The sequence below is a fragment of the Catharus ustulatus genome, chromosome Z (assembly GCF_009819885.2).
Source record: "Catharus ustulatus isolate bCatUst1 chromosome Z, bCatUst1.pri.v2, whole genome shotgun sequence".
NCBI classification, from domain to species: domain Eukaryota; kingdom Metazoa; phylum Chordata; class Aves; order Passeriformes; family Turdidae; genus Catharus; species Catharus ustulatus.
The window spans coordinates 34,330,051-34,348,684 of record NC_046262.2 but is presented as its reverse complement, the minus strand read 5'-3'; the positions used below and the strand labels follow the sequence as shown (position 1 = coordinate 34,348,684).

General features: G+C 38.1%; 1 protein-coding gene across 2 annotated transcripts in view; it reads right to left on the bottom strand.

Moving 5' to 3' along the window:
* Positions 1–17,385, bottom strand: part of DENND4C (DENN domain containing 4C) — a 74,088-nt gene extending 56,703 nt beyond the window's left edge. Inside the window, exons 1-3 of one of the 2 annotated variants that reach the window (XM_033085992.1) lie at positions 8,858–8,925; positions 8,415–8,555; positions 8,227–8,324 (exon numbers count right to left, since the gene is read on the bottom strand). In XM_033085992.1, the coding sequence (XP_032941883.1) occupies positions 8,227–8,239 (13 nt within the window). In that variant the 5' untranslated portion in view covers positions 8,240–8,324; positions 8,415–8,555; positions 8,858–8,925. Of the gene's footprint in view, positions 1–8,226; positions 8,325–8,414; positions 8,556–8,857; positions 8,926–17,342 lie in introns of those variants that run through there. The other variant, XM_033085991.1, reaches the window with a different exon arrangement.
* Between the last annotated feature and the right edge of the window lie 1,249 nt (positions 17,386–18,634).

Sequence of the window (18,634 nt, the reverse complement as noted above, 5' to 3'; positions counted from 1 at the left end):
GGATAAGTGTACTAAATACTCATCTGAGGCAAAAATCAGTTATCCATCCTACATATTTAATAAGAAATTTTAGCATAAGATTATGCAAGTTGGGTGCCACACACTATATTGCAAGGTACTGTAGCATGAGATCGAAGTTGAGGGGGGAGGGAAATAACTTCATGTAAATTTGTTCTATATTCCAACTACAGTTTTTATTTTCTTACATTGAAATAACAACTTTTCAAATCCCTTCAAACTTGAAAGGAGATGTACCTGAACACTTTAAAATATTTTTCATAATACTTTTCACACTGTCACTACAACGTTCTCTAAACACTTTGGCTAACATCTTTGTAGGACAATCCATACAGAGACACAGAAGAATTTGCCTCCCTTGCAAAGGAGAAAGTCATGGAACAGTTATTTACGTGACTGGATTTATGCCTAAAACATGTGGACAGCATATCAACAGGAACAATAAAAGATTTATTCAGTTTGTCAGGTCATAATTTCCTTGTTCTTCAAGTGCCTAAATCTCCTAAAGAACAAGGAAATTACCCCAGACCCATAGCCACCTATGAAGCTCCTATTACCTTTAGGTACAAAACTTGCCTCAGTTTGCTTTTACTGTCATAAAAAGCATGAAATCAGCAATAAAGTGCCTTGCAGCTAAGCAAGTCAGCAACAAACGCTGGGAGAGTGTCTTCAACATCATCCCCATAAACTGGTCTTCGGCTAAAATGTCCTTTCTCACACTGCCACTGCTCATTCCCACCTTCGCTTCTGTCTGGAACTATAGTTTGTGCAACCACATAATGAACTGGCTCTGGCTGAATGCTAACCTGGCAGAGACTTAGTGTTCAACCAGAGCAGTTCTCCCAGCGATTGCCTGTGTCAGCACAAAAGCAGTAGCAGTATGACCCTTTCAGCAGCAGCATTGATTTATACTGGATTCATCACAAAACCGCAAAATCTGATATGTTTCAGTTTGCCTCTCAGATGCTTGGAATTGTTCATGGGAAAGAGAGAGAGAGAGAGAAAGAGAGAGAGAAAGAGAGAGAGAAAGAGAGAGAGAAAGAGAGAGAGAAAGAGAGAGAGAAAGAGAGAGAGAAAGAGAGAGAGAAAGAGAGAGAGAAAGAGAGAGAGAAAGAGAGAGAGAAAGAGAGAGAGAAAGAGAGAGAGAAAGAGAGAGAGAAATAGAGAGAGATAGAGAGAGCGAAAGAGAGAGAGATAGAGAGAGAGAGAGATAGAGAGAGAGAAAGAGAGAGAGAAAGAGAGAGAGAAAGAGAGAGAGAAAGAGAGAGAGAAAGAGAGAGAGAAAGAGAGAGAGAGAGAGAGAAAGAGAGACCATCCACTCTCTGCTTCTCTTAAAAGAATGTCCTGAGCTAGAATACATTGCAATCTGTAAAATACCATTTGAATTGAAATCAAATTACATGAAAAAGGTGATAAAAATAGCAAAATCACTGGCATTTTATAGATTTTGGGGTTTTTTAACTCAAAATCTTTTTTAAATGTTCCAGCCTTTTATTAACCGGGTCACATTGAACAGCTCAGTATCATGTTCTCTCAATGAAACATTAAAATCATGGCCTACATTTACTTCTAGCATCAGAGCAGGAAAAAGTCAAACAGTAACAATAACAGCATATGTCAAAAACCTCAAAAGAGATCATATATTTAATCACAGCTCAAGTTCCTGGAATTGCACTAATGTTATCCTCAAATGTGCTTTAAAGGGAGAACTTAGTTTTTCTGGGAAAACAGAAGGAGAAAAATTTAAAACCACCTGAAAAAGTAAATACTAAGATCTGGAAAGTTAGAATGCAAATTAAGATAATCCATTGCTAAATTTTAATCAGTGGGGATCAATAAAACTGTAGCATTTAGTTGCTAAGGAGCATACACTTCTATCTTCTTATGTACATTACACTTTTCTCTTAGCCATGGCTATGTTATACCTCATAGAAACTCCATGTAATATGTGGCAGGCAAAACTCAGAGTCACCAGACAATTCAGCTGAGATACTTGGCACAGAAGCTTTGCATGTCAGCACAACATTTAGTGAGTTTTTCAAAATGTTCCGAGTCTCTCAAAACAGTTCCTTTTCCACAAGGGTAAGTAAGGTTTCAAATAAGCACTACAAGTCAGCTCTTCAGGAATTTGTTCTCCAGTTTCAGAAAGACTTAAAGAAGCAGGATCACTCAAAAGACACCTGAAAGTAATAGCTCTTAATTAAGCCATAGTTATCTTCACTAATGCAACAGTTTTAGAAACATAAATAGACAAAGAATTAGCAGATAGCCACCAATACAAATAGAAACAGCAGAATTCATCAAGTCCAAGAATACCCTGCCTTCTGAACTGCAGGGGAAAAAAACCCCACAGGATTTGAGGGGAACAAGATGAATCCACTATTCCATAATTTTTGTGATGACTCACACAAGAACAAGCATGAACACTGCTCCTCTTAATAGACAACGGAACATTCTTCTAAGAGGCCATCTATTTTAAGTTTTACCAAAGCAACTTTTCCCAAGAAGAACTTCAAAAGTACTGTCCTCTGTCCATTTTCTATGAGCACATTCCTGTATATCACAAGACTAAGAGAAAACTCAACATTTAGAAAATTTTGGGATTTCTATTGTAACACACAATAGTGTGTTTTCTTGCAGGAAAAATACCTAAACACCAAAAAAAAATCTAAAATAAAAACTGTTATCTTCATGTTGGATGAAGATAATGAAGGATGTATTGAATAAAAAGTCAACATACAAGCGCCATAAAATTTTTGTTTTCAAAGTCAACAAAGATACTTAATTTTAAGTCAAATAAACTGAAAACAAAACCTGGGAATTCCATTTTAAGAACAGGAGCAATACAGTTTGAGGAATTACAAACCCCAATGTCTATATGGACCCACAAGGCTATGAAAAAACTATTTAAGTGAAGTTAGTTTTCCAATTCATTCATAGTCCTCAATTGGAAAGTTTGCTATGAGTAGTTTAGAAACAATTTTTTTTTCAATTAAAGGAAGGGGGAAAAAAGAAAAATGTATACAGAATAAAAGATGCACTTTTAACCCTCCCCCATGCTTTTCTAAAAGGAATTCCCATGGGCAGTAATTAGTTTTGCAGATGAAAAACAAAACCAGCCAACAAAGACCACACTTTAAGGCACTTAGTATCTAGCCTAGAATGAGATTTGTTTAGCAAAAAATAGGCTGCAGTGAAGAAAATAACATCTTTTCAATGCTAAATGCCGAAACATAAAGTGTTCTCTCCCACAGTTCACTTAAGGTTAGCTGCTTTAAGAACATAATGTCTTTCTCAAAATCAAAATGCAATTTTATAATTCTTTATAAAGTTCTAGCAAAAATATAGTTAAGTTGTTATTATCTTTACAAAGGTCACTTTCTTAAGATGTTTCACAGGGAAACTGCCTTGGTTAAAAATATTCCATTTTTATAAAAATAGTTTTCATAATTTTTGAAAGAAATTACATTAGAAATTGCTTCAGTTAGTTACTAGTGATTAATGGCTAACACAGGATATTGTAATTAAACTTGTATCTTCTTTCACATACTGACATTACCCACAACTGCAATGTATGGAAACTACTACTTACAAAGTACTTGCTCTGTGGAAGCCTGTAACATGCATACAAGATGTCTGAAGAACTTAGAAAGATGAGCTCTTTCTTTCATAACTAGAAATATTTTTGTAACCAGACTGCACAGGAAATTAGTATTATTCCAGACTGAAGAATAACTTCAGCACTTTTTGTTCACTGGGGTTGAAACAACTATTTTGTAAACAGCCTTCACAGTCAGAATTTTAAGCAAGGTAGATGTTAAAATTAACTCAGGACTTCTGTACAAATCTTTAACTTAGCAAGTGAATTATACTTGACTATTGGTAGCAAAGAAGTTTTAAAAAATGCACATGTACTCTGCTCTGACATTTACTCTTAAAATGAACTGATCTAAAGATCACTGAAAACACTGAATTTACTATGCTAATTTAAGAGACAAAGACATTACTGGATAGATAGAAAACAGTCCATTAGGAAGCCATCTGCAAGACTTGGAGAACTTATTGGCTACCATCTGAGTAAGAAAGAAGCATTACTATGTTTCTCAAGCACTGCCCTAGGCAAAACTTCATAGAAAACACAATGACTAACCACCACAGGCACCTCACGCCTCAATACAGAAATACAGCTATGTGATCAAGTCTTTACAGAGGCAATTTCTTTATTACTTCCAATTAATTAACCAGAAGAGAAAAAGGCTTTACAGATTCTGAAAATATAGAAAGTTTCCCTGCTAAATGCTAAAGAAGGGCAATATGTCATTGTTTATTCACACAAACCATTGTTTATCTTGTACTGAGATTAAACAGCACTATTTGTGAAGGAATGGGAAGAACAATGTTTTCCCTTTGTATAAAAGAATCTTTATTGATGCCAGCTAAATCTTTATTTTATAACAAAACAACCAGTGCATAATTTCTTTTAATCAGAGAATTTGGAAGTGTGCCTTAAAGAAGTATTACATACTATGCACATACAACTTCGATAGGCATATTAAGTAACAAACAAGAGATACGTCTTGAGATAAACACTACTAGCTGCTTAAGCTGAAAAGAGAAAAAAATTAAAACAATATTTGTAACTACCCTTAAATATATGTTTGAAGAAGTTAAATCACTGTCACGCCCAGCAAAGAGATACAGCTGGGCTTCATTAAGCCTTCAGTTTTGTCACTGTTTCTTCTACACACATTTCAAATACCAGAATCACAAAATTATTTGGGCTGGGAGCAGAGTGACCTTTTACATCATCTAGTTCCAACCTCCCTGCCATGGGCAGGGATACCACCCATTAGACCAGGCTGCTCACAGCCCTATCCAACATGGCTTTGAACACTTCCATGGAGGTGGCATCCACAGTCTGGATACCCTGATTCTCTCGGCGAGCTGTGCCCCACCACTCTCATTGTGTCATATGCACAATCTAAACTCATCTTTATTGCTGCCCCTTATTCTGTGAACTACAGGTCTTCGTAAAAAACCCTCCATGTAGCATTTCACAACAGTGGTAAAGATAACAGCATGACAAAGCTGGTAGCAAGAAACAGATGATGACAAATGATCAAAAAAGACAAATTTTTGTAGAAGCAGGTGATCCTAAATCAGAACAATTAAGTTTAATCACACGGGGCAAGAGAAAGTAGAACCTGAAGGCATGAACCTAGCAAGTGTCATCAGCAGTGAGGACTTAGTAAAAAGTTTTGTCTCTAAAGACTGCTCATAAAAATCAAATGCTAAAGGGCTGTGTCATTGGATATAGTGGTATTAATACTATGACTACAGTTTTTTAAACTTCACATTAGTGAAATACATCAACAATAGTGATTCCTTTGGCTTCTTTTTCTAACTCTTTCCTAGCTGTATTCCACAGCAACAGAAAGAGTACAGTGAAGGTGGTTCTTAATGTAAACTGTAGTCAGTAAATCTGCATGATTATTCTTATTCCAGTGGCCTCAATTTTTGTCTCTGTTTAACTAGATTTCAAGATCAGGAAGTTGATAGTTGAAATCACTCTGAAAAGCAGTAAGGAATGCAACTATAGACTAAACCTGGCAATAAAAATTTTATATACTGTTTGGTGGGGCTTTTTTCCTAGACACGAAACACAGTTATGATTCTAAAACACTCATGAACCCACATAGGTTTAAATGTACACAGCAAGTGCTTAAATGTACACAGCAAGTGCAAACAGTCCTGACTATTACTTGAACAACCAGAACGTACAATGTCACTGCTACTGCTCACATCGCTGAGATTGTCCCTATCACACTCAATTTTAAGCAAACCCATTCTACTCAGATAAGTGTGTAACTCTAGCTTATGCATTTCACTTTCACAGCAGAAATCGGACCTTCCATGCACATTCCAAATAATTTAAAATTATGACAGAATGGAACATTATAAACTAGACTATCCCACAAAGTTAAGTGAGTTCAGGAGGAATTACTGAGCAAGGAAGTTATCAACACTTAAAATGGCACTTGCAGCACACAGAGAAGTCACATGGACATATCTATACATAAGTTTTCTCAAGCACTCTTTACAATCTGCAAGAAGATAACATGCATCCATATACACATCTTAACAAAAGAGAAGGTAAGGCAGCATTACTTCCAGCATACCATCACCACTGAACAGGATTAAAATAGAAAAAAAAAAGTAGTCCACAAATTATTAGACAGTAGGGCAGTAGCAAGAGAAAAAAAAAATACTAGAAGTGTTTCTGAAGACTTTATTTTTTGGATTGTGTATCAGATTATAATGAAAATTATTAAATGATGTAACAGTTACAGTCACTTGACTAAATTACATGAGTATCAGAAAAACTAGAATTGCAAAAACAACATCAGAGATGCACTGCCCACCTTCTACCTGTCTTAACACAACCAGCTGTGGAACAGGAATACCTGGACGTCACCCACAATTGGGTCCGAATATGCAAATATGCAAATACAGGACCATTCCTTCCTCAGATTTTCAAGTAAATATTTGAGAATATCGTAATTGCATAACTGAAATATATTACAACCTATTATCTTACAGATGATTATCTTATAGAGGCCTCTAACATTGGAAAAATAAACTTGAGGACCAAGTCAAGGATGAAAAGCTTGCTAATTTTAATGAAGCATTCCTACAGGATGATTTACGACTGAGTTAACTGAACTTCATCCAGAAAATAACCTGGATCAAGGTCTGGTACTGAAAATAATCTGAACTAGCTTTTTGCATCAGATAGTTAAATTGTTGCAAACTTGAACATATGCAAAGAAAAAAAAAAAGTTAACTCTGCAGTTGCTATTTGTGTACCAGATTGTTTTCTGACTGCATTTGGTATGTCATAGTTATACTGTTAATACAGTTAATACTGAAAAAAAAAAAGTGTTATAGAAATTGATTAAATAAATAAATCTTAAGATAAAATTACTACAACTAGAACCCAAATACCAAAGCCTAGAACACCACATGTGAGAAATGCAAAGATTTTCACACTTTACCTGTTACTCCTACAATGACCAAAAACAATCATTGTTTTTAAAAACTTGGAACAGGAATTTGGTGTCTCTTTTTGGCAATTTGTTACTAACATTTTCATGAGAATTTTTATGAGAATATTCATGAGAATATTAAAAAATACACTATTCATATAATGGGAAATAGGTGTCTCTGTTCTTCCAATGCAGACTTTCCAATTTGCTTGGAGATGATGCAAAACTGTACATCACAGGAAGAAGAGGTGGAGATGAAATAAAGTGGCTCTGCAAATCCAGTATTGTAATAAGTGATAATCACATAGCAATAAATGTCTAGTTTTCTCAATCATATACAGTTTGCCACTTATGCATCAATGTTGTTACTGAGAAGTCTTAGAGCTTTTCAGACTTGTTTTAGAAAAAAATGGAGAACGCTTTAGCCTTAAACAAAATGTATTATTGCTCTCCATTACCTTGAATTTTCTTTGCATTTACTATGTTTTCCTGTCCTGTATGCAAAGATTCCTTAAAGGAATTGGGGAGACTGGCCATAAATTTTTAGGTTTATATTTAATAAATTAAAATTAGTTAGAAAAGCAATCTACTTAACAATTTAAGGTTCTGTCTTGAGAAGCAGAACTGTGCTTTCAGACTGATTTTTTCTGATTGCCAGCAAAACGCTGCTACAAAACAGTGAGGCAATGATGTGATACTAACACCTGTATCAAAGATAACAAAGCTTTCAGAAGCAAAGTTTTGTGATATCAAGTTGAATAGTTACTTATTAATAAAAATGGTTGAATATATCACTAAGTTAATGGATCCTGTAACCCAGGACACTCAAGAGTCTAAAAAATTGCCCCTCAGAAAAATTCTAAGTTGAGGAGGAAAAACAAAAAGGTTCCCTTAAATCTAAGAAACGTCCAACCTATTCCAGACCATCAGGGTACTTCTACCGTATTAATATTCAACAGTTTAAGTTTTCCTATTGAACAGTAATTTCAAATTGTCCAATGGTATAAAATTGGAGCAGTTATAGATATGTGAGGTCAAAACTCAAATTCTGAACTGAAGTAGCTGGAACCAATGAAGGCAAGTTTGGTACCAGTAAATTAAGTTCTATTGCCAAGGACAGAAAACAGAAATGGAAAAGATATGAGACAGGAAGAATACTAACCAGCCACCCTCATTTAATAAACCAGTTTTTTCTTGTTTCATCAGTGTTGTACCCAAACTTTTCTTTCACATAACAGAAGATGATGACTGCTCCAAAGACTGCAAAGAAAATAGTTCAAAAGAGAAAATTTAACAATAACAGCAACATAGTTCTCAGAGCAACAAAAGTACTTTATAAAATCCACTTACTGCCCCAGTTGAAAGCTTTAAAGGTTAGCCATGTTCAGTATTATGTAATGAGTGAAACATCTGCTGCCCTGGAAACATTCTTTGTTAGAGAACTCTTTCTGTAATTGGAAACTCCTTTGGAAAAAAGCCAAATATAGTAGCCTGAAACAAAAACAAAACAGCATAGAAAAAGTCAAGCGACAAAAAGTCCAGTGGTTAAATTTCTTCAGGGAGCCCAAATCTCCAAGATTGCTTTTTGTAGTTATTTTGAAGCCTTTTTTTGGTTGACGTGAGTGGGTACTATGATTTGGTTTTAAGAGGTGAAAGGAGAGAAAAAAGAATGTTGTTTCAAATTCACCTGACAGGTTACTCCAAGTAAATTATAAGAATCAGAGATATTTTCTTTCTTATTCCTCTCTACTAAGCATTGAAATAGCTAAGTATTAACAATAAAATTATTTTACCAGAAACTCCACAGAGATTTGCCAGATCATAGAATTCATGGTTTGACTTGATTTCTGCTAGCCATCTACAACACAATCAGCCATATGTCACCTGGAATCATCATCTAAGGGCTCTACAAAACCAGAGTGAAAAACCCACTGACTGGTTTTGAAGAACATGATTTTCCTTGGTTTTATCTTTTGGTTAAAAAACACCACTGTAGGAAGGCATCTGTAGGTGTCTTCACTGACAGCTTCACCACATCAAAGACAGGCTCCTCCATCAATACGTTCAGAGCCCTGCAGCCTATGCCCATCCCACTGAACTCTTCTTGTGCCTACGATGAGGTATGATTCCCATTTCCGGTTGGCCAACGACAACCAGCCTCAAACCACTCGGCTTCAGCATTTTCATTCTTCCTCAGCTGCTTTTCAAGCTTGGTGGGAACTTATTAACACTTCAGAAGTCTGTCTTTTAATCCTCTTGCCAACACCTCATTAAGAAACTCTCGTTTGCCAAGAAGCCTTAAAATTAAGTCCAAACCACACACTTGACAGCAATTAGAATATTCATGCTTTCGGTTTTAAGTTGCAGCACTGTACTACTTATACAGACATATATGTCAATAAATATTTTCCTCAAAGATGAAAATAAAGCTATCAAGGGTAGCAAGCTTGAAATTCTCCGTCATGAAGTCCTAACACACCAGACTTCACATAAATGTGAAGTCTGACATTAAACCTATTTTGAGCCTTCTCTTAATATCATCATATGATACTCAAAATACCTATACCATATTTCTCAACACACTGTGGAGTCAGACAAAATAGTTACAGGGAACTTAATTTTCAGGGATAAACTGCACAGATTTTAGGCAGCAGAAGTCAAATCATTGCCAAGAGCATATCATTAGTTTCTGTCATAATTTAACACATACCCTTGTCTTTCTATTTAAAATATTCTTCACACTTGTTTTGATGTTTTTAATATTTTGACACACAATATATTTCTGGACTAAGTAACTGATTTATGTTTACATATGTTTAAAATAAAAACCCGTGGTTTCCTAAAGCAGGCTATGACTCTCACGAATACAATTCACAATTGTTAACATTCCTATTTAGCCACTTAGGAATTAATTAATTTGATTTACTCAGAGAACTGATCTCAGACTTTTCCAATTTTTTTTGAAATCCCAAGACTGGATCCCATATGATTTACAAAACAGCAGAGTCCCAATGCTCATTTGCTATGGCATGCACAAGATGTTTGAGGTGCCTTACATTCATTTCTCTGCATAAGGTGTAGTGAAATTAACAATTTCCCCCTTTGTAAACAAACCAAACCAAAACAAAAAACCAAACCAACAAAAAAAACCACAAGCCCCAAAACAATAAAACCACCAAAACCAACTCACAAATCCTCCCCCACCAAACCAAAACCCAAACAAAAAATCAACCGAACAAAACGACCAAAAAAGCAGACACCTATCCCAGTCCTCACTATGTGCTCCCAAGCATTCAGCAGTGCAACATCCTCATCTTCCTGTAGTGATCCTGCTCCACTGTACACTTTACCATACTGCTAGCTCTTGGATGGAACAGGCTGGACGACAGTTGTGGTGGCATCAGAGGACTTACCTTAGACCATCATTTTAGTCCCTGCTCAAAAGAGAGCACAGCCCTGTCCTCTATGATAACTTTAATCTTTTGCACCCTTTTTTTAACCTCTGCCAGGTCCAGGGCAGTATCAATGCTCCATATAGCCAAGAAAAATAGGAATATAAATGGAGTGATATTACTTTTACACTTAATAACCTGGACAACTCAAATGCAAAGTATTTAAACTCAGACACTCAAACCAGAAAGCATGCTGGTTAATGGTGAGAATTTTAAAAAGGTACAACAGACAATTAGACACTTGAGGATCAAAGCAGTTTCCCTCCTCAGATCTGTGAATCATCTGGCTACTAATATAACTAGCAAAACAGCTCAAAATAAGAGGAGTCACTGAGTAAATAAGATCTTTTATTCCTAGCACAATCAGTTGGATCAAACAGACTAAGAAGAGGAGGTTTTGAGATGTACAGTGCATACACGGTACATCTAAATCTCAGAAGAAAAAAGAAAATCTATAAACATCTTTGAATAGGATTTGTTCTGTTTTCTTTAAAATAATCTGAAATGTCACATTAGTCATTACATTCACAGTGAATGAGTCATCATAATCCAAAAGAACTTCAGGCATTCACATATAATTATCTTACAAGTAGATTTCTACAAACAAAGTTCAAAGTAAAAATGCAGTAAAGTATATATATCATAGTTTGAAATGACAATGCCTTTTAAGAAAGCATGAGTTTCTTTTAAGAAAGTTTGTGTACCATGCCTTTTTTCAACAATGAACTTGTTATTTCATCTACCCAATCATGAACTACATACTTCTCCCTTTATTCTGTGCTAGGTACATCTGGTTTATTGCTAGAATTATACTAGCATATCCAGAAGTCCACATAAGTATTCTGCTTTTCAGAGTCATACAGGTATTCCGATATAAGCCCCTGTGAAAGCACGCCACCAGTAGCAAAACAAATTTTTGGTTTGCAAAATCTGTTCTACTTCTGGCTTGAGCTTTTCTTATACCAGTATAGCTTCAGGTTTGTGTACATTGTTGACAAGTGTTGGAAAACTTTAGTGGTATGGCTATACTTTATTCATAAACAAAATGAACAATCTTGTACAGGGAAAATTACTACTTACTTATTTACCACTAAGACACAAAAAAACAAAAAGAAAAGGAAAAAAACCTAAGGAAGGATATATCCCGAAGGTTAAGCAAGAATTTAAGGCCAGAAAAAATTCAACTCTTTCACTGATGATTCTAACTGCAACAATTAATTTTGAGCCAAATAAACATTGTATGGGAGACAAACACACTTGCTTTTTCTGGTTTCAACAAAACTTTGAGAAAACAGTAACACATTTATGCAGTTACAAAGTTTTATCTCTCTTATGTCCTCCTGACCTTTGAATATTCAGAACAGAAAACAAACCTGGATGTAACCTACAAGAGGCAAACTGCTCCCAAGCACCAGCAAACCACATCACAGTGGTTTTGTCACTTTGAAACCTTATAATAAAACTACTTGTACTCTTCCTCCTCCTGCCAAATCCAAATTTTACAGTTAAATGCATGTGGTACCTGTTCAGAAAACTAAATTTCATAGGGTTCGCCTTCCCATATTCCTTCTTCAGGAATTGGAAGAGGAGCTTCAGCTGGTAATTGAGGGCACCTGATGTTACGCTTTCATTGGGAATTATCCCCTAAAAAGAAGGTAGTGGATAACAGGGGAAGAAAGAAGCCTAGAAACTTGAGTCTCCCTAGACTAAAATTAACTTCTGTCAATATTGCTCTTAAGTGACATCTTTGGCAGCTTCAGCACCCTAACATATGTTAGCACCTAAAATACATTTTACATACATTAAATATTTCTCAAGTTATCCATCTCCTTGAAAGAATTTCCTCTGGAAAAGACACAACTCATTTATTAGGATTTGTTTCAAGGAATCTTGCAGAAGGTATTGTCTATGCTGCAAAAAAATCTTTCTCAGCATACCAAAGTTGATATTACTTGCAAATACAAAAATTTTCTGCCACTTCCAGCTAGATAGTCAGAATTTTACATTCTCACTAGGATCACTAATTACTTAAAATGTTATTATGAGATTTCATGCTCATCCATGAAAGCACAGATACAAATGACTCTGCAGTGTAGACAAGCTGCTGCTGCTATTTCCAAGGACAGCTGACTGATCAGCAATTGTGAGCTGGGCACACTGGTTTCCATATTTTGCAATAGTCCCTTTTGATGATTAGAGTAACCAAATTAATAATCTGTTGCTGTGACTCAGCATTTTACTTTTTATTTCTTTTCTATAACCTTCTCTTAGACCAAGACAGATATCCTGCAGAAGTTTCAGGACTTAACTACACAACTAAAGGTGCCTTGAATTCTTGAGTTTCTTGAAACATCTTGAAACATTCTTGAACTTCTTTTTCTCCATATACTGCTCAAAGGTAGCTGCTCTTTAGCTGTGTTCTCTTTCTCCCAACCATGTTTTCATCCCTTCCTGAAGCATAAAAATATACATATTATATAGACACATCAGGAGGATATTTTAATCTGAAGACTTCTATCTATATCAGGTTTCTTATTTGGGTGAGACTATAGCTTCTTCCCCAGAGAACAGCAAGGAAGGCTGAAGCCATGTTATGTGGCAGCACTGGGTTGCTCAATAGGGAAGGGAAAAAAAGGTCTTGCTTTCAGCAGTCAACTCCTCTACACTGCAAAGACTTGCAAAAGGGTAGGGCAACACTGAAGAAGGAATGTCTCAGCAGAGAGACTTCAGTTTATGCATTACTGATCAAAGGTTGAAATTAATTAAGACAAAAACTATCACTGAAATGAGCTGGTGAAAAATGGTTACATTTTGTGGTATACCTGCCCTTTGTCCTCAACAGGAAAACATTTTCATTTCAAGATGATGAAAGCTTCTACTCCTTTGGACATTTGTAATTGTAAACTCAGCTTTTGCTGCTAGAACTGAATAACTTAATTTGCACATCAATCCTTGATTTACACTATTTTTAATATTTTTTAGGCAGAGGAACACAGGCTCTTGGGTTTTGCTTGAAAAGCATCAAGCCTCTTTAGAGGCATTTTGAGAATTTAGAGACCTTTGAGAAAACAAAGGAACTGAAGTGTCACTAAATACAAAGATGAAAGCAGAGTAAGGCAAAACTGGCCCACTGCATTTAACTGAAACAAAGCAAATGGAATGTTTCATGACATGCAAGCCAACATTCAGCAAGAAACTGTGGGTACATTTTTACTGTTCTCTCAAGCAATAAGTCTGAGATGCTGTTAAAAAAAAACCATAGAAAAAAAGTTGCATGATTAAACAGAGACCATAATCATAATCTTAGTAATTCTGAATATTCAAGTTTCCTGGCTGCCAAAGCAAATAGTAAACATCAGGACTGCATTTATAAGCTCAAAATCTGTAAGCAGAAAGAAAGGACTAGAGTGAGATAATAACCAAGACAAAACTTTCTACTCAGACAGAGCTTGGAATGCAGAGCACAGCGTAACTGTACTCCTGAAACTTTAGAATAAGTAAGTCTTATGCTCACATTTTGTGACAGATGCACAAGAATTAACTGAACATGAAAAGTAACACTGCATGAGAAATTATGTTGCACTCCAGAAACTGTCCTGAACTAAGTCACTTTACTTCTAAGAACACACATCAAAACTGTGAGCCTTTACCTCCACAAACTTGCAGAATGAAGCACTCTCATTATCATTTACAGGGGTGTAGCATTTCCAGCAACACTACCTTTTTATCAGATGGGAAAGAAGCAGCATCACATTTCTTTACAACCATGGGCAACAACTTCAACAGAGGCATTATTTTTGCAGCAAATCAGAAATTCCAAAGCAGATAAAAACCCCTAAAACATTCAGTTTACTGTTTGAAGCACTACAGGAGGAAAACAAGTTTCATGATGCAAGTGCAGCAAATTGATTTTCATTCTACAGATCTGAATAAGCAGTATGAACAGCTATCGAGCAAGTCACATGGGAAACAACTTAGTAACTATGATTATGACCCCCAAGAACTATTTTACAGGTCAATTTTACCTATGCCAAGATCTCCAGTACCTTGAATATCATCCAAGAAAGCAGTAAGCTGAAGGTGGGCAATCCTTGCCTTGGGATGACTAGCAAGTACAGGAAGAAAAAGATAACCTTCGACAGTGCAAGCTACCCTTGTAACAAAAAGACCTGATTAAGAGGTTAGGGGCACTTTCTGTTGTTATTTCAGTCAAAAGGCCACGAAACCAGTAAAAAGGCCACCAAACATACCAGCCTTTATGCACACTGCTCTGTACCTACAGGTGACACTGAAATTTGTATGAAAGCTTAACAGTAAGACATAACAGTCAAAATACTATCTCATCTTCTTCTTGCAACTTTGTCAATATATATTTCATGCCAAATTCTACTGAAGCTTTTCTCCTACTGTGTTTTTAAGCAAACCCAGAAGGTGTGTCAACATGAACACTTGAACATACTTTTCTTTAAAGCATATGAAGGCTGAATTTTAAAATCAAGAACTAAGCTTAAAAAGAAATCACTTCGAGAACTGTATTTCAACAGTACGTATTATTGTCACTCCAAATGAAAATTTAATACACGTTCAGTCAGAGGGATGTTATACACACCAATATTTAATACTCCAATTTTGCTCAAGTTGTTTTTGGTTTGTTTTTTTTTTTTTTTAAATGAAAACCATGTAAAGGTCAATCAGAAAGAAATCTCACACACAATCTTCAAGTAAGAAAACAGGTATGTAGGACATGGTCCAAAAAGATGTCATTACTTTACTTTGGGCTATGGAGGGACCAATCTTAACTGAAGAACAAACAGCCAAATGTAACATTATATTTATCCATAAGTATTTATGAAAATGCCCATCTTAATTTGTAAGATATATTTTTTTAAAAGATTCAAACATTGAGATTTTAGCAGTATTTGGTGTCAAATTGTGCTAGTAACTATTTTAACACAGAAGTCAGAACTCATGTAGGCAAGCTAATATTTACATTTCTGGTTTCTACTAAACTTCCTTGCGCTGCTCAAGACAGACATGTACCATTAGCACTTAATTTCCACTGGAATGGTAAAAAACAGCCTGCCAGCCAATTCTTAAGAAAAAAAGTTAAAAATCTTTAAACTCACTTACAGTCACATTTACAATATAAACACTGACAAACTATCTAACAGTTCAGGGGTTTTTTAGCTGGTGTCCTTTGTGCGAAGGATTTGAAATATATAAGCTATTATAGTTGGTTAGTAGTCTGGTTAATCACTAAAGTCTGGTCATGACTGCTTTCCAAAAAAAAAACCCAAACCAACAAAAATTCTTTCATTTTCCAAGCAGATATGAAGTAATTTGCATTCCACCATTATTTTTTTCCACAAGAACAAAACATTTACTGCCTTAACTCCTGCCATGCCATGTTAAAAAGCATGATGCAAAAACTTTTATTAACTTTGTCTTTGGTACACATAAAAGAACAGCAAACAAAACCAGCAAATAATTATCTTTTTATTAACATGCCCATGTTCAGGCTCAAATTTACCTAAACTTTAAACTATTATGAAGTTTAAAAACTTCACAGTAAGCCAAGAAAATACTAGAGTAAGTCACAATAACACAACTTGCAAGGAAAAAAAAAAAAAGAAAAAAAAGTCAAATGAAATGTTGTATTTGTTGCTTGTCCTGCCCTCATGCAGATATAAAAGGTTAGCCACAGCCATTGTCTGGCAGCAGCGTAACAGTTCAAGTCTGCAACGTGTTTGATCTTGACAAAAGAATAGGACTTAACAGCATTAAAAAGATTGGTACAGAATTGACATTAAGTTTAGAATTAATATAATGTTGATCAGTTTTTGTATCCTTTCTGAGACTGCAGAATCAACAACTGAATCGTGCTCCAACACTTTTGAGGACTGTGTTTAGCATTAACAGCACAGTTAATCAGCTTACATCATACCTAAAGCCTCTGTAAATATGTTTTCACTATTTGACGCACAAAAGCCCAAGCATATCACCAGATCTTTCCACTCCATAAGCTATCTGGCTGTGCAGCAAAGACACATGAGATAGCCTCAGATGACAAAACAGATTGATTACAAGTTATGCATTTAACTTTTCCTTGTCCTCACTGTTCTTCAGAACTTTATATTTCTCACTGATACGCCCAGTTTCTAAAATACCAGCGTGACTTAGGACAATCCCAGCTATCCTAACACGTTTTCCAACACCTGGTGACGATCTCCAGCTCAGCACAGACCCCCGCAAGGGTTAAACGCGCTGAGGCCAGAACTGAGGGGAGGAGCCGGGCATGGAAAAAGGGAGAGGAAAATGGAGAAATACAGGAGGGAGCTGCCCCGGGACTCACCTGCAGCGCCTGCCGCCTGCGCCGCCGGAGAGCCCCGCGCTCCCGTGGGGCGGCCGCGCCCGACGGGAGCAGGGAAAGTTACAATTATCATGGTAATAATTACAGTGAAAAAGTCCAGAGAGCGCCTCCGCCCTCCCGGGCGCGCAGAGCGGGTTAAGGACGAGCCCTGGCGCAGAAGCTTTGCCGGGCCAGGTCAGGGCAGGAGCCCTTCCCGGGGACCGAGCAGGCGCCGGGGAACACTCCACACCTCCCTGCCTGTCCGGCGAGGAGGGGAGTTTCCTCCGGACGCGTTAGAAGGGAAGGAAGGGGCCGTGTGGTAGGGCGTAGGAGAGGGGTCCCCCCGCCAAGCGCCGCGCCCCGAGGCGGGAGCGGGCGCCGGACCCAGCGGCTCGCCTGCCTCCCCCCGCTCCCGCCTGTCAGGCCGCCCTCGCCTGGCCTCTCCTCCCTGCCTCCCTCCCTGCCGCGGCCGCTCACCTGCCGCTGGCCCCTGCCCCTCGAGCGCGCCGCCGGCCGCGCCGCCCCGCCCCGCCGCTTCGCCCCGCGCCCGCCGCTGCCTCAGGAGCAGCCGCACCCGTCACCGCTCCTGTTTGGGGAGGAAGCAGCCACCATGTTACTTTCTCCCCCTCCAACGCCTACAGGCGGGTCCAGGGCCCGCCCCGAAAGGAGGCGGCGGCGGCCGGGCTGGGGAGCGGCGGGGCCGGGGAGCGGCGCTGCGGCGGGTAGGGTACGGCGGGCAGGGGGCGCTGGCGGGAGCGGCCGGAGCCGGGCTCGGCCCACGGCACGGGCACCTGCGGCGGGCCCCCTCAGGCCGGCACCGTGCCCCTCAGGCAGGCGGCCGGGCTGCGGGAGTGCAGCTGTGCGGCTGTACCAGTAACAAAACAGTAAGAGAGGAAACTTGGCGATTCGCAGAATATTCTGAGTTGGAAGAGACCCACAAGGATCATCGAGGTTCATTTCTTACCCAGGACAGCCCCAAGAATCCAAGAGCGTTGTCCAAATGCTCCTTGAACTCTGTCAGACATGGTGCAGGCTTGGGGAGCCTGTTCCAATGACGAGCCGCTCTCGGGGTGAAGAACCTTTTCCTAATATCCAGCCTAAACATCATTTAATGCCATATATCGTATCAATCATATAATCACATTCCCTCGGGTCCTGTCACTGTTCACCAGAGATGAGATCAGTGTCTACCCCTCCTCTTACTCTTGTGAGGAACCTGTAGACTGATGAGGTCTGTCCTCAAGGTCTGTCCTCAGTCTCCTCCAGCCCAAACAGGCCAAAGGACCTCAAGCTTACCCTTGTATGGCCATGGTCATTTCAGCTACCTACCTCGACGAGGTACGCACTTCATAGATGACTCTCATTAACCAATAGTGATTGTCAATTTTTCTGAAAGATACAAAAGTTGCGGTATAGACAAGGTCAGAGGGCTTAGCGTGGGTGAAGGGAAGATGGTAGACATAGTTTTTCTGTGCTTTAGTGAGGTCTTTGGTTTTTGTAACATCCTTCTGGACAAGTTGTCCAGCTGTGAGAGGAGCAGGTTCACAGTGCAGTGGGTGAAGAATTGGCTGAAGGGCAGAGCTCAAAGAATAGCAGTCAATGTGGCTTCAACTGGCTGGCAGCAACTCATTTGTGGTGTTCCTCAGGGTTCAATTCTGGGGCCAGTCCTGTTTGATGTTTTTATCTGTGATCAGGAAGCAGGAGTTGAAAGCATGTTTAGTATGTTTGCTAATGATACTAAATTGGGGGGTGCTATTGGCTCTCTTGGA